Raw genomic sequence first — 27,592 nt, 5'->3', positions numbered from 1 at the left:
CTTTGTTCTAAAAAAATTAAACTTATACACCTGATTCCTCTCATCATGCTGATCACATTCAACATCTTACATAAGACTCCACCCATAGTTGACAGTTTGAAAAATACAGTATTCGTTTTTTTTGCTATAATCCTTCAAATTTTGTCTAATCCTAACATAAATTGGCTCAGATGATCTTTGGACCGAGCTGACTTTACAGAAATCTTGTATTCATATTTTTTCTAATGTTAAAATGTTGTGAACTTAGCGAACACTAAGTGGTGCTAAGTTCAAACTTCTCAGGTACCTTCAGGACATGTTGTTGAGAATGATCCCTGTCTAGTTTTGTGCCGATATGTCAAATCGTTTAAAAGATATTGCAATTTATGACAAATCAAATTACAGTCCAATGGTTCATCCGATCCTGGCAAAATTGATTGATCAAAGTTCTGCCAGGATCGGATGAACCATTGGTCTGTCATTTAATTTGTCATAAATTTCAATATCTTATCCTCCACCCAAGAAAGAACAAAATGTAACATTGTGTTGCACAAAACAAAAATCATCATATTTTATAATCTCTGATGGTTCTTCCGTGTTGCATAATGTATCCAACCTTCATAAAAAAATAAAGAAACATTGATGGAGTCTGACTTAAGTTTGGCTCAAATAAGTAAAGAAAAATATAACTAATTGATACTAAATCAATATGAAAAGTACAAGTAATTAGATAAATAACAGCACAGCTGGTTATGACAATGGTGAGGTGCTGCTGAAGTCTATATGTAAGAGTAAACTCAAGGGAACTGCTCTGAATGATTCAGTGAGTGAGTGAGTCCTACTTCAGTGGATCTCTGGTGCATAAGACAACAAAGCAAAGAGAATAAAGATACATCTACTCACTTAAAAATGTTGGGTTAAACAAATAACCCAACGTTTTTTACTGTGTACACACCATGAAAAAATGCAAATGATACAGCATTTTATAACTATTATACCTATAAAGTTGGTATTTGCCTTTTATTAATACAAACATTTCTAGAGAACAGGAGAGTTGTCAAATGGACAAACTTTATCACAAGTCAAAATGTAGCCTATCAAAATAATTTATGTCCTATTTATAATTTGAAAACACACATTAAAGCTTACTTGAACAGACACTTCTCTTTAAAAAGACTTGCGTGTGGTCCAGTGAATCTTGCGAAAATAACTGAAATGATGGAAAGATTCTATCCTGCTCTACTTTGTTACAGTACAGCATTGTACTTCTTACAAATTTCAGAGGTGTAAAAACCTTAATTTGCTTTTGCAGCAATCATTTAATGCATAGACTGTGCAAGTCAATACATCAATTCCAGCAAGCTATTATGTTTCCCTTTATGAAACATTTTGTTTATGGGCTTCCCTGAAAAGAGGAATTTGTCTTTCCACATTGCAAATGTGGGTTTTGTATTTCATCCCACATCACAAAAATCATGTACGGCAGAAATCTGTGGACTAAAAGGATTTCTCTGTAATAGCAAGGGTGAAATTTGTCAATGTTCTCAGCTGGGACATGCAAACCAGCGGTTTTTACACCAAAGTGAGATGTAGGTTTGAGGCCAGCCTTTTCCAAACACATTCCCATGTAAACATCATCAATGGGCAGTATAATTATAGAGTGAGACATGTTGTAGATTATTCTGGCCGTGAAGCCTGAGAGAAGAAAGCCTCCTCCACCACAGTAAGGAGGATAGCTCTCAGACTCCTGAACCTGCACCGGGACAAAGTATTTACTTGAAGAGCGTCTAATAGGCCCTACGTTCTGGATGAGGTGCCCGGTAAAGAGATGTTTACTTCCATCATTGTCCTCTTGACCTTGAAGATACTCAACCACGTTAAACGTATTGGCAAAGATGTCATCGTCCCCGTTTAAGAGAAATCTAGCCTGTGGGCACCATCTTTCCATCCACTCTAAGAAAAGGATCTGCTTCAGTGTGAGGTTAAAGAATGTATCATTGAAGTCCCACTGTAAAATGTCCTTGTTCTCATTGTTCTCCAGCTTCAATAACTTATTCAACCTGCGCTTCTCAAAGCCAGTTTTAGTTGTTCCGATTATGAAGACTCTACGGATCCACACACCTTTGTGCAGTCGTTCCTTAGCCCATGTTTTCCGCAGGACTTCTCGCCGCTCGTAGTTTTCTGGAGAACTCTTGATGACCAGCAGAAGGAAGACATCTGCAGAGTTCAGGGGTCCGCCACACTTATTAGGCAGGTCGAGCAGCATGGGAAAATTCCTACAGTGTCGGTAAAGCAGGAAATCTTGGATATGACCTGGCAGAGTAGAAAATCCAGTCACAGTATAAGCCGACATATTCTGCTGACAACGTGAAGACAAAGGCTGGGGAGTTTTGGATCTGGGCGAATAGATTTGATGACGGAGCATCTCATATGTGTCTTTGCTATTTAATATCACGTCGTCTTCAGTGTCGTTTTTGTTCATAATAATGAAGAGACACACAACACCTGTGAGAATTAATGCTATTTTTTCTGTGTTTTTCTTTCTCATCTTCGCACCTGTTTAGGAAAAGAGACACAATTCACAGTATGAACACAAAAGTTCTCTCAACAAGGATTTTTCAGACCTAATTACAAAATATTAATTCAAGGCTGTCCATGAAACTGAATTAATGAAAGGGATAGTTCAGCAAAAAAATGTAATTCTGTAATTTACTCAGAAGATATTTTATTGGGGGGTTGGATATATATACATGTATGTATGTATATATATATAAAATCATTATTACTATGATTATATAATGTCTAATTTTTTTTGGCTGTTGTTTGGAATAATATATCGTGTTCTACTGAAGGGGGTTGGATTACCATTCCCACTTTTATTATATCATGAATTGAAAATCATTACAGTTACAAGTTATATTCTGTAGAAAGAGATTTTTCATTTTGAACTTTATTCTTATTCATTTTATTCTGCTCTTCTCATGACAGCTGTATGAGACATGTAGAAGACAACTGTCTCTAATGTCAACAATGCATATGCATAATTAATGTGTGTGTTTTTGTTGTTGTTATTTTTGGTATTTGTAGCACAATTTGTCACAGTGTAGAAGTTGTATCAGTGCTCTGTGCCCTGTGTGGATGTAGTTTTCATGTTCTGTTGCAGTGAAGTCCTGACAAAAAATCAGCCTCAATGTGTCAAAGATAATGACTTTAAATGAACTAATTTGCGGAAAGAACAGAATACCATGGTCAGATACAATTTTCTGTACTGTTAACCTATTCAAAACCTGTGGGAAAGGCATCAACTGATTATCCAGTAAAATTCAGTAAACTCTCTATCAACTGATCAACTTTGACTCTAACTGTAATTCGAGTTCAAGTCAGGTTTGAAACAATGAGGGTTTTATATATATATATATATATATATCAACTCGCAGAACCTCTTAGTTGACTGATTCTGGAGATGACCGACCGCCCGGAAGCAAAGTGAACATGTGGGGGACTTGCTAACATTGCTGTGATAACTTTGAACACTACACATACACACAGAGACACACACACCCATGAGACTGCATACTAACACATTAGCTTTTAGTATTGGATATAAATTTCGGTTTCCAGATTAAACGCAATCTTAATTTGAATGATTCTTTATCAATTAAATTAATTAACAGTTAAATATTAATTTATTTAAATTTAATTGCAAAACGGTTTCTTTCCATTTAACATTTAGGCTATATACAGAAATACAGACACACACACACACACACACCTCTTACTCATTTTTCTAGGCCTATATGGAAGTGTTGAGAACTTTGTTTTCAGTAAACTCTCTGTCAACTATTTGAACTTCAACTTTGACTCTAACTGTAATTCGAGTTCAAGTCAGGTTTGAAACAACATTAGGGTTTTCAGAATTTCAGAACACACATCAATGTCCTTAAATTCTTTGCAACAAAATTGCTGGAGTTGATCATCTGTCTCATATTCAATTGCATGCAGACCTTTGGTTTGAGGAATGTTGAAACTCAACAATAAAAATGCACTGCACTACACAAGGAAACAATAGCACACAGGAGAGCTTTAGCATTTCCAATTTACAACATTAAAAGTTTATATTAAAAGATAACTTCATAAAACTCGTGCTTTATTCAGCGTGTTCTTCGATCCGCATGCAGCAGCATCAGAAGCAAAGGACAACGTGTGTGGTGTGCATTTATTGATAGATTGTCGACATCTACATCTGTGTAGTTCTTTGTTATAAATGCAGTTTACAAAATATCATGCGGGAGCAATTCAAGATGGTTTCCTATCCATTGTAAAATCTGGGCTTATTTATTTATTTATTTGTTTTATGAAACTTTTATCTATATGGCCTGAGACTTTGTGACTTTTTCTACTCTTGCTATACTTTATACTTCAGTGCAATAAATTTGCACAAATATGTTATAATAGTAATTTTATAATAAATCCAAAAGCAAAACACGCGAAAAGAACTATAAAAGGGAGTGGATATGGCAAATGAGCTAATGAGTGGTCCTTTGCAGTCGTCTACTGGTTATAGTGGTAATTTCATGCCATGTTCATGTTAAAAGTGTTTATTTTCTACAGAAATCCTCCACTAAAGCATGGCAGATTTTCCATGTTATCTTAATGAATGAAAATAATAAATGTAGATCTTCTTTAAAGTTGATTTTAGTGCAGAAATGTAGTTAAAAAAAAATATTAGCGTTTAAAACTATTTTTAAATATTTAAAAAATATGTAATATAAATATAAAAAATAAATATTTACCCACATATTACCAATCTAGATAATTACAATAATATAAAGTTTGTAAATTCTTAATGAATATTAGATAGTTATTTAAAATGATTAGAAATTAATTAAATATTCAGGGATTGACTTGATGTGTACTTAGTGTAGAACCTACTGTATTGTTCATGCCTATAGTATACAAACAATAACTATTAAATTTGTATTTTATTTTTATAATAAGTATAATAAGTGGTTTAAAAAATAATCCACCATTCTCCTTCTGTTTAACTGTAACACTATTTTGGCGAAAAGGCTACATTTAAATAACATCTTCATTTTTTAGGTATTTGAATTAGGCTTACGTACTTAATCAATCATTTGCACGGAAATGCATTTTTAAAGTAAACTCCCATCTTCCAGCTAACTGTAAATAATGATTAAAGAATGCTTTCCTCTAGAATTTTCATTTTAGGGTAGACAAATTATTTACCTGTAGGCTATACAACACATTAAAACAGCATTAATGTAGAGTAGTTTGAGAAGCAATGGATTGCAGAGGTAAAATCGTAAAGGAGGAAGTTTAAAAAAACAAAAAGTTGTTGCACTTCAGTGTCCAGATTCTATCAAAGCGTTATTAGTATTATTTTTTGGTCTATTAATGTCAATATAAAGGGAACCGTTGTTTCGTTCAATTAGATTCACAATAGCCTACATAAGAGAATCATACCATAAAATTAAGAATAGCCAACATACATTTTCTAACGGCAACGATCCAAACAAAGGGGGAGTAAATAGTTTAGTCACGTAAACGAAGCAGATAGAAACCATATTTATCTTACCTGATCGTCAACTTCTTCGGAATCCGTCTAAACAAGTAAGCCTATTTGTTCATGTAAAAAAACATTACCACCCTGTATTCACTGCTCAAACTCTCTCCTCCTAACGAGGAAATAACAGGAGCCCCTGTGGTCCGGCTGTCTCTAGAGGAAAGTGACCAACACCATCAACACCACATGTATGTATATTTAAATTTAATTGCAAAACGGTTTCTTTCCATTTAACATTTAGTCTACATGCAAGAATCATAATATACCATAATACCATAATATAAACAGTTGTGTTATTAAATTTTTATATATATATTTTTTTACAAATTATTTGATTTCTTCTGACACTAACAAAGCAGCACACATTTCGGACTGTTTTTGCAAATATATTATTTATATTATTATTATAGGCCGATATAATATAAACAACTATGTTGTTATTCCAAGAAACACAGACATAAACACACGCGCGCGCACACACACACACACACACACACACACACACACACACACACACACACACACACACACTTTTTTCATTTCTGTGCATCGTGTACTAACGTGTAATAAAATACTTTGAAAACGTATAATAAAATATGCATTAGCTCAAGGACAGTAAAACAAACTCCAAGTGATTTCAGTAAATTCAGCATGTAATATTGGTCCTGGGACAACAATCCTGTTGATTCAGGAACATGTGAAACTTGGGAAAATCTGATTATTTTAAACTGAATGCAAGTTAAATTACACAAAGAGGATGTGTAACAGGATGTGCACTTGAGCAATAGACCCCTCCCTTAAAGGGCCCCAAAAGTGAGACAGTAAATAGAAAATCAAATAGGAGATGCTTCAGTAGACTTGATGAGCTGCCTTTATATGGGAACAGCTCATTACGTAATAAATTGCCTGCCTGTCTGCTAATCTTTAACATGTTTGCATCACATACTCATTTTGGAGTGGCTATAGACTATGTAAACTGTGAACATGACAGACTTCTCTCTGATGACGTACGCTAGATTTCTCCAATCATTTGGTCCAATTAAACCCCACCCCTGCAAACTTGCATTCATCTGCCTTTATTTGTGAGTGCAACTCCCACATCTTAAAATTCAATACACAACCGATGCAGAGCCAAATCCCCACCCCACATTTTTTTCTTTTTTGATAATCTGTTAAACTCATATTCATGTCACAATACGGAAGAAAATATCTCTCTCTCTACTTTGATTTCATCGTGACTTTACAGTGATTCAGAGCACATTCCACAATGTTCAGACTGATAACAAAATTTAAATAGCATGTATATATGCCATACTGGCATTTTCCCTACTGCATTCAAGCAGGCTCGGGTAACTCCACTGCTTAGAAAAACAACATTAAGCACATCACTTGTAGAGAATTACAGACCTGTCTCTCTACTACCATTCATTGCAAAACATTTGAATGAGTTGCTTTCAATCAAGTAACACCCTTCTTGTCTCTGAACAACCAGCTGAATGTCAGACAATCTGGCTTCAAGAAAGGGACTTCAACCGAGACTGCATTACTGTCGGTCACAGAAGCCCTACGGACCGCAAAAGCTCCTTCCAAATCTTCAGCTCTCGTTCTCCTGGATCTGTCTGCTGCCTTCGACACTGTGAATCATCAGATCCTTGTGTCCACCCTCTCATCTCTGGGCATCACAGGTACTCCTCCCCACTGGTTTGAGTCCTATCTCACAGGTAGATCCTTCAAGGTTGCATGGAGAGGCGAGGTATCCAAAGCACATCAACTGACCACAGGGGTTCCTCAGGGTTCAGTTCTTGGACCCCTTCTCTTCTCCATTTACACCACATCACTGGGACACATCATACAGGCACATGGTTTCTCTTACCATTGCTATGCTGATGACACACAGCTCTTCCTCTCATTTCAACCAGATGATCGCACAGTAGCTGCATGAATCTCAAGCTGTCTGGCGGACATCTCAGCGTGGATGAAGGAACATAACCTGCAGCTCAACCTGGCAAAGACTGAGCTTCTCGTCCTCCCTGCCAATCCGTCTCTACAACACGACTTCACCATCCAGCTAGATTCATCAATCACCCTATCAAGGTCGGTCTGAAGTCTTGGAGTAATAAAAGATGACCAGCTGACCTTCACAGATCTCATTTCAAAGACAACTCGATCATGCTGGTTTGCACTGCACAACATCAGGAAGATCAGGCCTTTCCTAACTGAGCATGCAACACAACTTTTGGTCCAGGCCCTGGTCATTTCTAGGCTTGACTACTGCAATGCTCTTCTGGCTGGACTTCCATCATGAGCAACTAAACCTCTACAAATGATTCAGAACGCAGCTACTCGTCTCGTCTTCAACGAGCCCAAAAGGGCCCACGTCACTCCTCTGTTCATCTCTCTGCACTGGCTACCACTCGCTGCTCGCATCAAGTTCAAGGCATTGACGCTTGCTTACAGATCCATCACAGGCTCAGCTCCCTCCTACTTTCACTCGCTCCTACGAGTCTACATTCCTACCAGAAGCCTACGATCAGTCAACGAGCGACGTCTTGTGGTACCATCACAGAGAGCCAAAATATCTCTCTCCAGAACATTCTCATTCACGGTTCCATGCTGGTGGAATGATCTCCCCACCCTCATCCGGAATGCCGAATCCCTGACAACATTCAAAAGACAACTTAAAACTCCTCAAAAAAACTCAAAAAAAAAATCCTTTCCTTTAATCCTCCCTTGTCTGACTTATGCTACTACTCTGAGCAATGCCTGCACTTTGTATTTTGAGCACTTCTTGCATTGTTTTTGCTTCTTCACGATGACTCGCTTATTTTAGTCCTAATTTGAAAGTCGCTTTGGATAAAAGCGTCTGCTAAATGACTAACTGTAAATTATATAGCCTATGTCAATTTTAGAAAACGTTTATTTAAAAAAAAACGTTTTTATGTTAACTTTTCTGGCTTTACCGTTCACAACTACTTCGTATAATAATAATAATTTGTTACATTTATATAGCGCTTTTTCTGAGACCTCAAAGCGCTTTACATATGGAAGGGGGGAATCTCCTCAACCACCACCAATGTGCAGCATCCACTTGGATGATGCGACGGCAGCCATATTGTGCCAGAACGCTCACCACACACCAGCTTACTGGTGGAGAGGAGACAGTGCTGAAGCCAATCAGTATATGGGGATGATTAGGAGGCCATGATGGACAGAGGCCAAGGGGCAAATTTGGCCAGGATGCCAGGGTTAAACCCCTACTCTTTTTCGAAGGACATCCTGGGATTTTTAATGACCACAGAGAGTCAGGACCTCGGTTTAACGTCTCATCTGAAGGACGGTGCTCTTTTGGCAGTATGGTGTCCCCGTCACTATACTGGGGCATTAGGACCCACACAGACCACAGGGTGAGCACCCCCTGCTGGCCTCACTAACACCTCTTCCAGCAGCAACCTGGTTTTCTCAGGAGGTCTCCCATCCAGGTACTAACCAGGCTCAGCCCTGCTTAGCTTCAGTGGGCAACCAGTCTTGGGCTACAGGGTGATATGGCTGCTGATCCCGCTATGCCTCTGTGTATGCGTGTCTATTTTACATTCTTGCTTCTTACATGACTTTGACATAGTCTTTTCATTTACCGGCTTTAAATCATATTGCCCGTCATGCACAGTTGCCCTAAACTAAAGCCACTGGGGGTGGCTTGATCACAGTCTCCAACTGAGCAAAGATTGTGACAACAAATCTGGCAAATATTACCTCTTTAATTCAAACTTATTTCAACCATCTCTGTATGGTCTCTTTATGCAATGTCAGGTAAAAACAAACCTGAAAACGTAACAAATGTTTTGTTTAAATTAAGTAACTGCTCATGGACTGGACCCCCAGGAACACATGACCATAAAAAGCTTAACAACCTTATTAAAGGGCGTGTTAAGGGATTCAACAGCTCATCTTTCCACAGTCACCCTGTATTTCTGCATGAATTGCCATTTGAAATTTGCCCTCGATGATGGCAAATCTATTTGAATGATTTACGAAGATCCAGGTTGACCGCTTTCTCCAATACACAGCTGAGATTACAGCCATCTCATTTAAAAAAGAATCACTAACTGCACACACACACAAAAGAAAATAATAGGTTAAAAAAATTTGCAAAAGTACAATTTCCAACCCATATAATTTATTTCACCAAGCCCAACATATGACGATACCATGGGTCATTAAAAGCATTCAAACCACTTTTTTTCAAACTCAAGACTTTACTATATATATATAATCAGAAGAACTAAACCTCTTTTTAACACTAACTTAGAGAAAACAGTAAGTGATCCAAAACAAAAAAATAAATAGCATTTCTTTTTTTCTCCTCGCATAATAAATATAACACAACTATAATCTAGGCATTTCCAGCATCAATGAATTTTAAAATAAAATCTTTTCTTAACTGATTTTGAGAGGCAAGACAGAGATTGTCGACTTAAATGGTGAATGGAGATTATTCCCTTCACAAACCACAGCAGTATACACTAAACAGAACATCTTAAAACAAGTTCAAAACTACTTAACATCATGTGATAACTCACAGATCTGTTGTGTCACTACATGATCAGTTAATTATTGACATGGAGCTCCGAAAACTCTCACAGTCATATTTGGGGTGATACACACAATTAAGTTAAAGGATTAAAAAGTCTGATACAGTGAAGATAGTGTATTTGTATACATTACACTGAGCTCAAATTCAGTTTGACTGGTGTTCTATATGATTATCAATCACAACTAGACATATGGAAAAAATGTAAGAGCATTTTTGGGGTCACCAAGCAGAATGTTCTCATGGAATCCATCTTCCTGCCTGGGCGCTGTGATATCTACCACAGGAAGTGTGCAGTTTCCATTACAGGAAAATACTGTCATCATGTTGAACCATTCTGTGTGCCACCCTGAACACACAAGCAACATATTATCTATGCAGAGAAGCAAAATTTGAACAGGAAATATGCAAAACAGTGCATACATCATTTAGCAGCTGCTATTTGAAATAATCATGTTATAAAGAACACAACAGAAACAAAATAACTGAACCATTGGGAGACAATAGACATCAAAATTAAATAACTTGTTTCCTTAATGCATTCACTGATGAAGTATTATAATTAGGGTTGGGCGATATGGCCAAAAATATCACAATATTTTTTCCATATCATACATTTACCATTACCATTGTGTTTTATGATTTAATACAAATTTATATAAAATTTTACAATTTAATCAAGCTTTTAAAATGTTATCAAATGAAAATATAACAATTTACAAAACACTGCATTTTTATTTTTTGTCAACAGAATTGTATAAATTAAAAACATGGATGAAAAAAATATGATATTCCTTATATTACTATGAGAAGTACATTTTAGTATACAGTAGTGATATATTTCCGTCATCATTTCTTAAAGTTAAACCAAACTATTAATTTGATAATAATAATTCGTTACATTTATATAGCGCTTTTTCTGAGACCTCAAAGTGCTTTAAATGCTTTGATGGTTGTTGTTTTAGTTTCAGTTTCAGAGTGTATTTGACAGTGGTATTTCTCAAATGAAAGGGCGAAAAGCTTGCGAAGTGACTCGCAAAGCACCTCAGGAAAAGAAGTTCATCTGTTCATATCCTCTGAGTGAGTGTCACGTGTGTGAGCTTGGAGTGGCAGCTCACTGCAGAGCAAATGGGTGGAGCTTAAGTCTAGCTAGACTTCCAGTGAGGAGGAGCGAATGTAATTCGGGCCTAATGGGTGGAACTGCAATATCCAACTACACCCTAACCCTACACAACTCTATCCCTCAACAGAGAGGTGGAGCTGGACGTAATTTGACTCAGTGAGTGTGCAGTGAGCACCACTTGTGAGTTTGTGTATCAGACGAAACCGTGTGCCGTTCATTCACGGATAGACACGCACGCAGAAATCACTTATTAGCAACATGCACTGGCTAGCTGTTGGCGCGTTTATTTCTGCTATGTGATAGGTTGTCAGATTATTAATCCATATTGAAAAAAAATATCATCGTTATCGACGTAAATTTTATTGCGATGTCAATATGATATTGTTTATCGCCCGGCCCTTTAATTGCAATACATTCATTTCAATTCATGGTCATTCCATTTTGAATGAATTATTTTTTTGTTTTTAATTGTGGCTCTTACTTTATGCTCGTGTACCACAGGTAGCTTGGATAACAGAAGAGGATCCTGGGATTCTTTAAGAGTCACATCTCCAAGAAGAGAAAGAGAACGAGAGGCACAGAATTCAGACCGCTGCCACCATAGCACCACCCCCACCAACAGCAAACTGATGATGACTAACAAACAAAGAACAAATAAAGGTTATCAAGGGAACATCAGTCCAGACATTTCTCCAAAAAAATCATGAATGCATTAAAGGGGTCCTATTATGCTTTTTCACTTTTTTAGTTAGTGTGTAATGTTGCTGTTTGAGCATAAAAATGATCTGTACGGTTACAAGGCTCAAAGTCCACTTCAAAAGGAAGACATTTTATTTAACAGAATCCACTTTCCAAGAACTACAATGCGGTTTTTCCAGGCTTTATAAAGTCACAATGTTACTTATTTAAATAATCCCCGCCCATGGAATAAGCAAAAAAAAAAAGGGGACGAGGCCTGGTTGAGCTGCTGCTATGTCAAAGAGATGCTTTTTTCCCACCCCATTTGTTTGTCCTTTTCTAAAGCTGACGAAATGGTTGTGGTTAATTTATTTTAAACACTGTTCCTGGACATTATTATCCCGTTTATCACATTTTACGGAGAACAGCTTCCAGAACCCAAGAGAGTACAATGCAGGCTACGCATAAAAGCTTCTCCTGAAATGGAGCAGTTTTCATTTTATCAGGACAATCTGTCTGGATCACTTGTAAGTATGTCTTATTATTTGTACACTGAAAAAAAAATGATTCGTTGAATTTAATAAAACATTTTATCGTAAGTGGTTGCACACAATTGATTTTAGCTACATTTAAACAAATGCATTAAGTTGAACTTAATCAATTTTAGTTCAACTTAATGCATTTGTTTAAATGTAGCTAAATCAATTGTGTGCAACCACTTATGCTAAAAAAGAAGAAGATTAAATTCAACGAATCACTGCATTTTCTATTAACAATTACAATTATAAGTTTTAAGTTGTTTCTACGATGTAAACAAAGGGCAAAGCTGTTTGGCTCTGCTCGCCTGCTAGCCAACATTAGTGCTGATATAGTGTTAACCGTAGCTTTTGTAAGCTTTCACTTTTATAAGGCTGTTCACCACCCCTTAGAAAAATTAACCATGGTTTTGTGATCGATTACTGTTTGTATTACCATAATTTTCCAACAAATATCATGATTAAATGGTGTATAACATTGTATCTAAAATGTATAAAAAAAATAATAAAAAACCACAAAAAAAAACCACACCACTCTGAAACGTCCTGTGAAATCCGTGCTTGCAAAGTCTGTGCATGAAATCCGTTCTGCATGATCCTCTTGTTTGTTAACATTCTTATGTCTGAATCAGGCTTGAATTGGTTTGAAATTGACACCATCCTTAAAGAAACGGTTCACTTCAAAATGAAAATTCCTTTATCATTTACTCACCCTCAAGTTGTTTCAAACCTGTATGAATTTCTTCTGCTGAACACAAAAGAAGATATTTTTGAAGAATGTCGGTAACCAGACAGTGATGTGCCCCATTAACTTCCTTAAAAGAAATACAATGGGGTCCATCAACTGTTTGGTTACCGACATTCTTCAAAAATATCTTCATTTGTGTTCAGCAGAAGAAATTCATTCAGGTTTGAAACAACTTGACACCCTCAGTAAATGATTTCATATTGAAGTGAACTATTCCTTTAATATTTAAACCTGAGCTGAGCAGATGAAAGTCAGTTATGGTAAGGGGCGTTACATTTCCCGAACACGCACTAAGCAGTACCAAACACAACACACTGAGCCAGCTAACCAATCACAGCACATTTCATATTTCAGCTTCATCGAAACAGGAACTATATGGAGCGTTCGAGACAGACTGGGGAGAGAGGCGCTGTAATGTAAAATATGTAAAAAAATCATGTGTTTTTTGGACAATCACGCGTGAAAGCCTATTCTTGTACACCCCAAAAACAAAATCAAGACTTCATAAAAAGCATGATAGGGCCCCTTTAAGGCTGCAACAGAGAAGTTGAACCAACCAGTCAAAGACAGAATCCATGAAAATGCTGAATCAGGAAGTGGGGTTCCTGTTCCCGACCGCAATAGATCCTTGTCTGAAAATGGAAGGAAGAAACACTTTATATTTTTGTTCTTGAACCTGAAGGCTTCTGCTACATAAAACCATTTAGAAAAAATAAACAATTAGTCTCAGTCATCCTGCTTCTGATCTCAAGTTTTGCTTTTGTATGAGACCCTTTTCCAGTAATTGTTTAGGTGAGTACACAACTAACAGAAGTCAAAGGATGGTATCCTGTTTATGTATTGATAAGAATATCCTCCATTTTCCAACTGAGAATCAACTGAGTATCTAGTCATCTGGTCTCTGTCCCTCTAGGTTCTCCCAGTGCACTGTAGTGCTTCACGAGATCTGGAGGGCATTTAAAGTCAGTTTTTAAAATCACAGGTTAGAACCAGTAGTTTAAAGCATAACAAATAAACAAGGCTTCTACAAAATTAAATGCACACAAGACACGGTTGAAAAAAAAAAAAGAAAGAAGAAAGAAAGTGGTTTTCACAGCAAAGGTGTGATGACAAATTAAATGCAGCATTTCGGAAAGTACATGTCACTTTACGGTTAGGGTTAGCCTAACATGTGGGTTAAGCAAATTTAAGCTTAACAGCATTAAATGTTACCAGAACATTGTGTTTGACATAGCAGGTGCTTGCCTAACAAAAGAGCAAAATAAGCAAGATATGGTCTACTAAACAGTAAATTGTACCTCAGTCAGTAACTAAGAAGAACCTGGGATTATGAAGTTTACCACTAATGTACACAGACACAAATACTCACGTACCAAAGTTAGTCTGTTGTGGGTCAGAGCAAATGAATTGAGGTTTTTTAGAGAAGAGATCCGTGACGCAGACTGACAAACAAACCTCTCCAGAAATACCGCATACAGCATGACCTGAAGTTGCATGGGCAAACACACAGGTACAAACACATCAACACATTGAAAAATATTGAATTTCTATGTATTAGAGATGTCAGTAAATTCAAACCATGGTTTGGTTTTGTAGCTAATGCGATTAACCACAAATTCGTTTGAATTTGTTGTAATAAACTCATTTTGTTTTATTACTATTTGTCACATTTCAGAATGAAAGTCATCAAAAGTAAATGGACGTAAGAATTCTTTAGTGACCAAAAAAAATCGTACACAAATCTGCATACTCTATATGCGTTCTCTATGAAACTAAAGTTGTAAATTGCATCCTGGGATGCTTTTTTTAAACACTACTGAATAAGTTCATGTGTCATTTGAGGTTGACATTTATTTTAAAAAAAAAGTCACACTTATAACCAGCAGAGTAACACTTTATAATAAAGGACTCATTTGTTAACATGAACTAAAAATGAGCAATATATTTTTACAGCATTTGTTAACCCATCCTGTTCATGTTTGTTCACAGTGCATCAAAGAGTTAGTCACCCAAAGATTTTAATTCTTTCACCATATATGTCAACTGTTTACTATTTACATTAAGATTTATAAAGGATGTACAAGTATTGTTCATTGTTATTTCATGTTATTACATGGCTTGGTTGAATTCCACTGCAGAATGCGGTCTGTTATTTCTTGATAACAGACCGCTGCTAAGTATAACACACCGTTGACATGCTATGGACGCAGGATTCTAACCGTAGAGACGGAACAGACTATTTTCTTTAGCGGAAGCAATACAATCGTTTTTAAATCAATAAACTCCTTTTTAAATCAATATTTTGTGTCAAATTATTGATTTATTTGGTGGGTACATGTAATACGCGGGATAATGTAGAGTGAGGCGGTTGTAATAGCGAATACAACCCCTTCAGGCTGATTCAAGACCAGCCTGTCGGGGATGTATTCGCTATAACAACCGCCTCGCTCTACATTATCCCTTACTCAACAAATGAAATCTTATTGGAAACTGTTACCACTAGTAGTGCATGCTTGTATGTACGTGTTGTAACGTGTATGTAACACTAGATTAAGGTATTTTATTTATCTAAAAATATTTTTTTTGTCAAAAAAGGCGAACTACAGCTACAAAAAGCATACATTTACCACTACAGCATAATCAGTAATTAACTCTTCCATCATTCCGAATCCGATCTGGATGTAGTCTGACAAAAATGGGATTGTTAAAAAAAGAATACATGAAGACAGAATAAAACTGCTTTTAAACACTTTTTTTGTTTAAAAGCAGAGGGTCTCTTCTTTCTTTTGATATATTGCATGTTAAGATATACACACAACAAAGTATTCTGGGAAATTTGAATTTGAAATTTGAAATCTGAAAATGATCAAAAACACTGGCGTTGACTGGCAACTTTTTAATATGTAAAAGTTAATATTTCGTTGGTTCTCTAATCTTCGCATGCATTCATAATTTCTTTATTTGACAGTCTGGCCAAAAACTATATCCGTACAAGTTGGCATGTTTCATTGCATTATCACATATAAAACAATTGACCCCAAGCACAACTATGCAATATACTTACAAAATCTTAAAAACATTTTTAATGTTATCTAAACATAGGGTGAAGAATCTGAAGATATACATTTTTCTAGGCCAGACATCACTTTTGGCCACTAACAGTGTAAAGATTTGTGTCTACCTGCAGGCTGTAACAGTGGCTGAAGGATGACCAGCCCAGCAGGTGTGACGGATCCGAGTCTCTGAGTCACCTGGAGCATATTGCCGTTGTGCTTGTCTGCACTGCAGATGGATTTGGTAAATTGGTCACTCCAGTACACTCGACTCTGCATGACATATACATCAGAAATTCAGTACTACTCCATTATCAATGCCATTATACATTTTATAATATTAATATTTCAATAAAAATCAAAACACATATGTGAATATGGATAATATAAAACATTATAGAGTGTCACAGGTGTGTTTTCGTTTTGTTGCCGTTATAAAATCAGCTGTGGTCATTTGTAGTGAAATGAATTGCATGCAATGTGTTATGTACCTCAAATACGGCCAGTCCAAACGGTTGATCCAGATAACCATTAGACTCCACAACCATCTTTCTATGTTGTCCATCAAATGCAACCCTTGATATTGTGCGCAGACCTGAGTCCGCCCAGTACAGCAGACCACGAGGGATATCTTAATGAGGAAAGAAAAGTTATATCTATCAGCTTATTTATTAACTTTAACTTGACCAAAATAGATGACAATAAATCTTTTATCAAACTCCTATCTTGTCTTATCTTGTTTTCTAACTCTTATCTAGTTGTTTTTGTTTGATTAATGGATTAGTTTAAAGGGGTCATAAAATGAGAAAACAGATTTTCCTTGATCTTTTGACATATAAGAGGTCATTCTACTATATAAAAAAAAAATACTTTAAGTTTCAAAACTCAAAACTTCCATGTTAGTCCAAAAATGGCTTTTATTGAAACCAAGCTCCGAAAACTACTCGTTTAGGATTTTGTCACATTATTACGTCATTGTGTGATGAAAGACTGCCTCTGCAGAAGAAGATCAATGCCTACTTCTACATCATTGCCTTGTCCTTGTTGTGTTTTTACCGTGCCACTATTGCTGTGTCTGTTACAGATCGTTTGATAGGTACGGAGTATTTATACTAGCATCGCAGTCAAACTGAACTGTCAAACTGACAGTTGCGATTTGCTGTTCTTTCCTTTGCTTCGGTATTTATGGGGTTAATGCATTGGATTAGCCCATTAGAACGAAAACACGTATCCAAACCATTCGCTGTAATACTGAATAAAAGCGTCAGTGAGCGACATCTTCTGTTTAGTCATCAGTAAGACATTACAGTGAGTTTCACTTTATTGAAACACGACACTGCAAACGACAATTAATTATTTTTTTACTTTATCGAAAATTATGAACTATGAATAACCTATAAGAACGACAAACAATGGTACATTCATTCATAATTCAGTTTGTCAATTATAACTGTGGTAACTTCAAGTGGGTAACAAATTTATTTTGTATATATATTTTATTTGCCACAACCAAGACATAGGCTATGAGCATAATGTAATATGTTGTTTCAAATTGTTGGCAAATGTTCAACTATCCAATCATAGCAGTGGGTGTTTACTTCCAAGTCTTGAATATGACGCACACATCAAAACAAGAGTGTTTGAAAGAGAGGGTCAAAAACAGAATAGAAAATATCTTATTAGCCTACTTCTAAATTACAATGTTTTTTTATGTAATCTTGATAACATTATAAGTGGACCTCAGAGACCATTATAAAAAAAAAATGCCGTTCATGACCTCTTTAAGGATGAGTTTGGTTTCATTTATATAAAATAAAAATCTTGGTACAAAAAGTGATTAAGTAAAATGAGCAGGCTGGATCTCACAACTAAATTGCTCATGAGAACACTTTACAATAATATATAATTAGCCTAATAATAATAAATAAAATAATTCTGAATCATTTAAACATTTACTAATATATTATTAAAATCAAAAGTTGTATCAATTAACATTATTTAATGGACATGGGTTGAAATGAACCAACAACGAACAGTTGTATTTATATTAAGAAACAAACAAAGATTAATAATAACTAACAAATGTACTTCTCACTGTTGGTTAATTTAAGTTAATGCATTAACACACATTAATCAATGGGACCTTTTTGTAAAGTGTTACAGAGAAGTCTAACCTAGAGAGATTGCGACAGGGGAACGTATGGATGAATTTATCAATGATATTCTGCCTGTCCCATCCAAACTGGCTCGCTCAATTCTGGGAGACGCCCCACTCTCTGCCCAGAACAGATACCTAGTGGAAGAAAAACAGGTTTAGAACACATACAAATTCAAACAAACTTAGGAACACAAACAAAGATGTGTAGAAAACTAATAGGCCTACATTTCTGCGAGTCAATATAATGGAAGTGGATGGGCCGCTCAAAGCTGACGCTTCAAAAACCACGCAAAATGAACACAACGATAATTCATAACACCTTAGTTGAGGAATCAGTAGCCGCGTTTCCATTACAGATTTGCGCAAAACTTTTGCGATATTTTCTATATGTCGTTAAAAAAAACTACCGATGTTATGCGACTAAAACGTCTTTTTTTTTTTTTTTCGTGTGAGAAGTCATTCCAAAAATCATGGCAACAGATGTTGATAGGTTTACGTATATTGAAGCCACCGCACTAGCCATTATTTTTAATCGAAGGAGAGTAGGCGTGTTATCCAAGCATTAATGGCAAGAAAAGCCCCTTATAGGCTACTTGTGAGCAGCACTATGAGGTGTTTCTGTGTGTTCCTTTCTCCTATCTGCTTCAAGGTCTTGATAAATTGTGCCATTCCTTTGTTGTTTAGAATCCAGTATTTCCGAAATTCTTTTGTCTTTTATGAGTTTAATAAAAAAAACTCTGTCTCATTTTCTGTCCAAACATAGGCCTACTGCATTATCTTTAAAGAATGATCGACTTTTACGTAGGACGCCAGGTGACCCGTCAAGACAGTTTTGCAAAATACTCCTTTTTCGTAGGCCCTATTGGTTGAAAAACCACCTCATGCGAGCATAAAAACTTTTTTGCAAAATTAACGCGTTTCTATTGGGCTTCATTTCACTTTGCGAAATTTGAAGGGTAATGGAAACGCGGCTATAATGTCTTCTTAAGTGAAAGATAGGTGTGTGTGAGAAAAATACTAATATTTTATATAAACCATTGCTTCCAGGCAACTGTCAAATGTGGATTCATGAGTTCATAATGGATGTAAATGTCAGCGCATTGTGAAACTCGCACTAGAAGTGATGGCCTATTTTTGTAATGTCATGAAAACTCTATGCAGGTGGAAATAGCGCTCTGATTTTTACATAGGATGAGGTGTCAGATAAAGTTGCCCAAATCTCTATTTTTCTTATTGTTGATTCAGGCAATTAAAATAGGAGGACATTGAAGAGAGAGGAGCTTTGAGTTCAGTCAGCAATTAATTGAAACTGATATCCAGTTCCTCAGGTCTTTCCCTTTCCCAATTACAAAAGTTTAAACTGCATTGAATAACTGCCATGTTAAAGATTCGTGAGAAGGAAGATCCTACTTATTTAGGTATGGCTATTTCCTTGTTCCTCCTCTAGCACTATAGAGATGAAAAGAGGTAATTGTGGGAGGTTTCTAAATTTATTCCCAAGTTTTTTTCTTAAAATTTCTGCAAAATGAGACAAGGTGTCTGTTAAAGAGAAGAACAATCAACAGAACAGGTCAACACGGCAACATAGACCCTCACCAGCCAAGATTTCCACATTTATAAATGAAAAAAACTGTTGTGTAGTTTTCCTTTACTGTATGAACATATCATATTTGGTTTCTTACATTATGATAGAATGAGGCATATACATTATTAATAATGTTTAAGTGCTTAAGGAATTAGAGAATTAGTTCCTATTATGGAGAGTACAAACAAATAAAGCTATTAAACCTGTTATTATTTAATGCATTTAAGATTTTTGAAATAGCAAGGCCATTCATTTTTTCTTTCTTTTTTATTCATCTGTGTAGATTGTATTTACAGTATATGTAAATTCATGGCAGTTTTGTAAAAAAAATTTAAGTGACAGTCAACTTCTGCATTACTTCTTGCGCCAATTTCTTCACAATGTGTGTCCAAAAACATAGTCCTCCTAACCTTATCTCAACCCATAACTTCTACCTAAAATCAGAGGGAAACAAAAGGTGAACAAGAATGTTGTAGTTGTCACATTCATTTGTTGTCTGGTCTTGCGGATGTTAACCTCAATGACGATTGTTAGATTTGTGATTCTCAGAGTGCTAACTGCTTTGTTCTTTGTTTTGGCCAGTGTTTTATTCCCCTGTGTTCTCTAGTTACATCTTGTTTAAATAAACACTTCTCTGCTTCTTCCTGGTTATTTGGTCACATTGTTTGTGTAAGAGCTAAGACAACCAGGAAGAACAAAATGTACTAAATCTAGCGTGACGTGAGGGTGAGTAAACGATGAGAGAATTTTCAATATTTGGTGGAGTACACCTTTAAAGACAACATGATCAATATTGACCATATCTTTCATGAACAAATGTTATTGTGCACAATTCATCACAATGACATTATTCTAAAAGAAAAAAAGTTTTCTTTATTCTTATTATAAATCAAAATATTAGCACTTGTCTTTATAATATAAAATATATTACACCGTATGTGTAGGTACATCGTAATATTTTGAGGAGTTGCTAATATTAATAGCAAAAGAATATTGACCTATAATATCCATCCACCATATTACTCAAATTCCTATGATTTGAATAAAGTCCTGTCCTACATTCTTTTCCAGCAGATTTGTTTTTTCTTTCTGGTTCACATTTATGCAACTTTTGCCCGGTTTCACAGACAAGGCTTAAGCCTAGTCCCAGACTAAAATGCATGTTTGAGCTATTTTAACCTAAACAACTTGCACTGACAAAATAAATCAGTGGCATTGTTTTGTCTCAAGATGCACACCAGAAATATATATTTTTTCTAAGGCACGTTTATAAAAGCTACTTAAATGTCCTATAACTCAACTAAGACCTGCTCTTGGCTTAATCTAAGCCCTGTCTGTTAAACCGGGGATAAGTGATTTATATAGAGAAGAAGACAGTATTTTACCCTAGCAGTGGCTGGACAGCAACTGCAGTAGGTCTGGAGAGTCCAGACACAAGCTGCCTTTGTTTGGAGTCATTCAGAGAGGCCACGTGTAAAGCATGAGTACTGGTGCTGACCCAGTACAAAAGCTCATGGATCCAGTCTACCGCCAATCCCTGAACACCTATGGAGGCGTTTAACAACACAGCTGGTCTATGGTCACTGGCGTCTAAAGACATTCTGAAATAGACAGAAACTGGCTTAAATTGTGTGATGAGTGATAAAATGTATGAATAGCATATTCATTTTCTATTTAATCAATATGGTGCTGCACCTGTAGATGACGTCATTCTCTGGACTGGTCCAGTATAGCATGTTATTTGCATTAAGTGCTGTAACAGGTCCTTGCGAGACACTTTTATACGTGATGTTTCTTTGCTCAGAGCCGCTGAGGTCCATCCACATAACACCCTCATGAGTGCTGACCACCACATGACCAACAGCACCTGTACAAGACCAATCGCTCACCAGAATCAATGTTGTTACTGTTAATTAAAACTATTTAAAAAAATTATTAACTGAAATAAAATACAAATATTTGATTACTAGATTTTAAAATAAAAACAAAAAACAAAAAAAAAGACAGTTAAATAGATATATAAAAATTATAAAAATGACAAACGCACAAACCAAAATTACAGATCCCTTAAACTGGAATGGAGATGGAGGAAAAGTTATTTGGCAATGCTTTTGTGTTCCCCTGAGAAACTGAGTTCGCTCACAAAGTTTTTCAGGGGAACACAAAACATTTGCGAGAGAACGCAAAAGCATTGACTTATTATTTTTCCTCCCATCTCATATTTTTTTCCGCCACCACCATAACCCTTTAGGGGCTCCGTACAAAATTACTAAAACTTAAGATAAAAATAAAATGAAAACAGAAAACATATAAGCCAATTCAAAATATTAAGAAATAATATACACAACACAACCATTCAAAAGTTTGGGGTTGGTAAGATTTTTTTTATGTTTTTGAAAGAAGTCTCTTATGGTTACAAAAGCTGCAATTATTTGTTTAAAATTACAGTAAAAACTGAAATATTGTGAAATATCATTACAATTTTAAAATAACTCTTTTATTTTTCAATATATTTCAAAATGTATGGTAGTTGAATTTTCAGCATCATTATTCCAGTCTTTAGTGTCACATGATCATTCAGAAATCATTCTAATATGCTGATTTGTTGCTCAAGAAACATTTCTGATTATTATCAATATTGAAATCATGTGCTGAACTGCTGATGATAAACTGTGATACATTTTTTGAACGGCATTTATTTGAAATACAAATCTTTTAGAATTTGTACTGTCACTTTTGATTAATTTAATGCATCCTTGCTGAATAAAAGTATTACATTTCTTTAAAAGAAATCTTTCTTTTGAATGGTAGTGTAATCGTATATAAATAAGGTAACGTTTTATTTTATAGTGTCCTCATTACACATTAATGTAATTGCTACTGTAAAAAAAGCATCTGACCCTAATCCAAACGCTATAGTAAGTGCATGTTGTGAATTAATATTACTCAGTACTTAACTGTATATAACAAGGACACTATAAAGGAAAAAAATATCAAATTATCATAAATAATATCAAATTATCACTGATTCACATACAAAATATTAGAGATCTGCAATTTTGACTGTCTTTACAGGACAATTACATTTAAATAATCCTCTCACCTGTAGCTTTGCACTGTCCAGTCCCGGCGGTCAGTTCATACCCATCCTGACATTCACACGCAGGAGATCCATCGAAACTGCCGCAAATTTGATCACACACATCTGAATCAAGACAGTGGTCCACATCTAAAAGTGAAAAGTTAGTATTTGAGAGAAAAGTAAAACCTATTAATACTAAAACGTCAACCATGATTATTGGCATAACCAAAGAGAGAAGGATTACTAGCTTAGCTAATTTTATAGGTTTGGTTAAAAGTGTAATTAGTAAGTTTCCCTGCATTAAAACTGCAAAAAAAATAATTAATTTGACATGGAGGAGTGGGTCACCTCACAGAGGGGGGAAATGTTTAGATCATATAAGCTGTTGAATACTACTTGTTTTAGCTCGGTAACCACCCTGTTATTGCTCCGACAGTAAATAAAGCATTTCTACAATGACGTTTCTAGAGTAACATGGCATGCACTGGATCACATGAAGTCATTTCTCCAGTTAACCTGTGTGAATCATTTCTCACCCTCACAGTGTGTGTCCGTGACCAGCCTCATTCCACTGGGGCAGTCACACATAAAGCCAAATGGCAGATCAATACACATGTGGGAACATCCGCCGTTATCGATCTCACATTCGTTTTGATCTACACAAAGACAGAAATAGAGAGTGAAAGAAAGTGAATTATGAAACATTCATTAATAAAAAAAAAAAAAAGAAGCTTCTTTCATAAAGCACTTTTCGTACTGGTCTACATTACATATCATAGTCTATTTTTAAAGAAATGAACACTTTTATTCAGCAAAGAGCAGTGTTATTTTAGTTTTGTATCATCTACAGTCGCCACAGTGGTCCACACCATCACAGTGCTGATTCACAGGCACACATCTGCCATTATTACACACAAACTTTGGAAATCAGCATATTAGAATGATTTCTGAAGGATCATGTGACACTGAAGTCTGGAGCAATGATGCTGAAAATTCAGCTTTCAAAATATATTAACATGGAAAACAGTTATTTTAAATTGTAATAAATTATAGTATTTCACAATTTTTGTGTTTTTAATTTATCAAATAAATGCAAAAGACTTCTTTGAAAAACTCAATATAAAATATTATAAACACCAACATTTTAATCAGTGGTGGAATACTATTTTTATTAATATATACAATAAAAATAACAAAGCTGTATATAAACGGCCAAAATAAAAAAGCAACGCACCGCAGTTCTCTTCATCGCTGCGATCTTCACAGTCAGGGGAGTGGTCACACCTCCATGAACTGGGCACACAGTGTCCATTAGCACATCTGAACTCTGATCTGGTGCATGTCTGTGGTTTAGATAGCGGTGCGCATGCGTATAACTGTTCATCTGCTCCATCTGAGCAGTCCAGCTTTCCATCACAAACGCTGCGGGCAGAAACGCATTGCGCTGCTGCCACACAGTGGAAGGAGCCACTAGTGCAATTCAAACAGGAGACCTCATCGCTTCCATCGCCACAGTGGTCCACACCATCACAGCGCTGATTCACAGGCACACATCTGCCATTATTACACACAAACTTTGGAAAACCTGCGAAAATAAAAACAGTTCTGAAAGATGAAAGAAGACAGTTTGAGACGATCACAGAAATGTGACTAGACAACATTTAGTAAAATTGTGCAAGTAGGTGAATTAGGATAATCTGGGACATTTCTTGCACTTTTGGCAATTTACTGTATTGTCAGTTACCACACTGCAACATTTGACATGGCAATAATATATATATATATATATATATATATATATATATATATATATATATATATATATATATATATATATATATATATAAAAACAGGGCAAGCTATTTTATGCTAATTTTTATCCCATCCTAATTGATAAAAAAAAAAAATCTGAAATGTCATTTTACATTTCAATCCCTATTTTATTGCATGTATATAACGCAAACATCTTCCGAGAAAAATCTAAAAGTTTTCTTTATGACTTGTGATTTAGGTTCTTGTTTTATAAACTTACACAAAACTTATGCCCAGTTGCAACGAACTGCTTACGCTACGAAAGCCATTGGTTAAAGGGGTTTTTGACCTTAAAAGGTTTGTTGCAGCCAGTTGTGACCCTTGGATTATTTCTTTTATGAGAGTTTCCCATACCTTATGATAATACAAAACACAATAGAAATTTTAATTCAGTTCTGTTTTCTCCCATAAAAGCTTTTTAATTTATGAATATCTTGACATTATTTTTTTATTGATTGAATGAATGTTTGAACTATTTATAATAATAAATTACTTTTTGCACACTTGTTAGACCTTTCAGTAATTTCCCACCTGGTAAAAGAAAATAAGTAATGAATAACTGTAAATGTCATAGAAGTGGCATAACAAATGAACAGATGTTTTATTTGAATTTGAAACAGCCAATATCCATGTTGTTTACGTTTGGTAAACTATATATCTATATATATCTCAGAATAAATTAGTACACCCCCTCTGAAAGTTAACAAATTCAGCACCTACTCTTTACGTAGAAGACATATTAAGTCTGCTTGATCATTAACCAAAGAAGCATGTCAATATTAATCAGGAAGATAATATTTTGTTATCAAAGTGGATAAATGTTGTGTTGCAAAAATGAGTATACCGTCCTCATGAAAGTTACAAAATATTTTCTGGTGCAAGTTGGGGTACTTGTGCTTAATCAATGCTGTAATGAATTCACACATCATTATGTGACGTAATACAAAATCTTGAAACAGAAGATGCTACCTTCTCCTTATTCCCTGCGTTGTTGGATACTTTCTCAACATGACAATGACTGAAAATTGTTCAGTGTACAATTATTTCACCTGACCTTAACTCTATTGGGCACTTGTAGAGGATTTTGAAGAAATCCAGCCAAATTGAGGAACACTGCCCATCAAACACGAAGGCGCTCATCATCCAGGAGTTAAACAGTAAAAATAGATGTAAATATTTGTCCTGAACTTGGTTAGAGCAGTATATACTTCAAGTTATGGAGGACAAATGACATACTAGAATATTACATATTTGTTGAATTAAATTGTGTACTTATATATGTATAGTAATCATGTGTGTGAAAAACATAATATGTTAATGTGAAAAACAATCCAGAGTCAAACCATTATATTATATTATATTATATTATGTAATTAACTTTGACACAATACCAAGAACAGGCTGTACGATGCTTTACAACATTCAAAATTAAATACAGTTATAGTATATTTATTTTGGTATATTTAAAAGTGCACGTGCTTGACAGTAATGTAGTAATTAAATATATCTTTATATTTCGCGAGGAAACTCGGAACATCAGTTTGACGGAGCATGAGGCGTTCGATCCAATCAGATGGCGTGACAGCGCCGCGTGCAACGTGAGGTCCAATAGGAAAGTGTGAACACTAGCGATGCATTCAGACATATTAGCACATGCATTTATAATCCTCTGTCCACACATATTTACAAACTATCCCTTACCTTCCGTTAAAGGAAAACGTGACACACAAGTCAACAGAAGTAGTAGTGCACCAAGGTGTTCCATGCCTTGCTCAGCGTCCTCTAAAGTGCGCTCTTGTCGCGAGGCAATTGCGTCATTTCCGCACTACAGATTATGTAGTCACCCCAAAAGTTAAGTTCACCTCCAAAAAGTTTTAGCATACTAATGAGTGCCATTGCATTAGATAACAGAATATCAAACCAAATATTTTAAAAACACATAGAAAAAGCTCACGTTTAAGTGCAACATTTAAAAATAAGACATAAGTTTGATTTTAAATTATAAAACAATAGATACACAGTTAAAAATGAAGACAAAAGATTTGTGAAAACGTGATGATGAACTGCAGCTTTGGATACTCTGATAGGAAACCTTAATTCTCATTATTCTCTCATGTACAAATCTTTCCACTCGTGTAATGCACCCTTCATTATTTATAGGCTACACATTCGTATAAGCTACGTATGCAGATGCACCTTTTCAATTCGCACAACAGTATTTATTTCTGTCCTCTCTCTCTCGTATATATAGCCTAGTATTTTGTGTGTTTTTGTATTTATTACAATTTCAGTTCTGTTTCTATTCCAGTTTATGTTTATTGTAGTGACGCCTCAGTTTTCCCCAGAGATTAAAATAGCATTCGGAGAACTGAGTTTATATATAGCCTACATCCATTAAATCAACGTTATCAGGTGGTTAAAAGTAATTTAAAAAGCAAAAAAGTCTAAATCTGCGATGATATATATATATATAGATAGATAGATGATAGATTTTTGCGATGAATGCTGATATTTTCAGAATATATGTACGTATGTGTGTATATATACACACATACATATATTCTGAAATATATAATAAACAAAAATGGCAAATATAGGCTTACTAGTTTTAAATCACAAGCTAGATTTTTTTTAATCTCTTTATTTATTGAATAGCGAGCATTGAA

General features: G+C 35.4%; 2 protein-coding genes and 1 long non-coding RNA gene across 4 annotated transcripts; 1 reads left to right on the top strand and 2 right to left on the bottom strand.

The window, feature by feature from the left end:
• Nucleotides 1-878: 878 nt before the first annotated feature.
• On the bottom strand, nt 879-5,716 carry LOC311279015 (N-acetyllactosaminide beta-1,3-N-acetylglucosaminyltransferase 3-like). The gene is made up of 2 exons (XM_084390244.1): nt 5,576-5,716; nt 879-2,535 (listed from the first exon to the last, which is right to left on the bottom strand). Exon 2 carries the CDS (start codon nt 2,525-2,527, stop codon nt 1,373-1,375), a length of 1,155 nt encoding a protein of 384 aa, XP_084246370.1. The 5' UTR covers nt 2,528-2,535; nt 5,576-5,716; the 3' UTR covers nt 879-1,372.
• On the top strand, nt 5,613-11,911 carry LOC311279016. 2 transcript variants are annotated; one of them, XR_014625507.1, is made up of 3 exons: nt 5,613-5,751; nt 7,056-7,248; nt 11,776-11,911. It is a non-coding gene; the product is annotated as an uncharacterized lncRNA (long non-coding RNA). The 2 variants fall into 2 exon arrangements; XR_014625508.1 differs by lacking the exon at nt 11,776-11,911 and adding an exon at nt 7,483-8,253.
• Nucleotides 9,716-26,747, bottom strand: LOC311279013 (low-density lipoprotein receptor-related protein 8-like). Its single transcript, XM_084390239.1, has 13 exons — nt 26,628-26,747; nt 24,349-24,699; nt 23,651-23,770; nt 23,136-23,261; nt 21,728-21,899; nt 21,418-21,633; nt 18,464-18,582; nt 16,781-16,920; nt 16,418-16,562; nt 14,610-14,720; nt 13,794-13,868; nt 11,756-11,910; nt 9,716-10,500 (listed from the first exon to the last, which is right to left on the bottom strand). The coding sequence occupies exons 1-13, from the start codon at nt 26,689-26,691 to the stop codon at nt 10,474-10,476; spliced, it is 1,821 nt and encodes a 606-aa protein (XP_084246365.1). The 5' UTR covers nt 26,692-26,747; the 3' UTR covers nt 9,716-10,473.
• Between the last annotated feature and the right edge of the window lie 845 nt (nt 26,748-27,592).

This window comes from Rutilus rutilus (assembly GCF_951802725.1).
Source record: "Rutilus rutilus genome assembly, chromosome: 19".
NCBI lineage: Eukaryota > Metazoa > Chordata > Actinopteri > Cypriniformes > Leuciscidae > Rutilus > Rutilus rutilus.
Note: the sequence above shows the minus strand (reverse complement) of the source record. Positions and strands in the feature narration are given on the sequence as shown.

Bases quoted from the DNA above. Each gene is read 5' to 3' on its own strand.
- LOC311279015 (XM_084390244.1), bottom strand. From the start codon at position 2,527: ATGAGAAAGAAAAACACAGAAAAAATAGCATTAATTCTCACAGGTGTT.
- LOC311279013 (XM_084390239.1), bottom strand. From the start codon at position 26,691: ATGGAACACCTTGGTGCACTACTACTTCTGTTGACTTGTGTGTCACGT. The intron at 11,911-13,793 runs GTTGGTTCAACT...TTTGTTTGTTAG, and splicing joins ATGGATTCTGTCTTTGACTG to TCATCATCAGTTTGCTGTTG. The intron at 10,501-11,755 runs GTAAGAGCCACA...TTGTGTGTTCAG, and splicing joins CTGTGGTACACGAGCATAAA to GGTGGCACACAGAATGGTTC.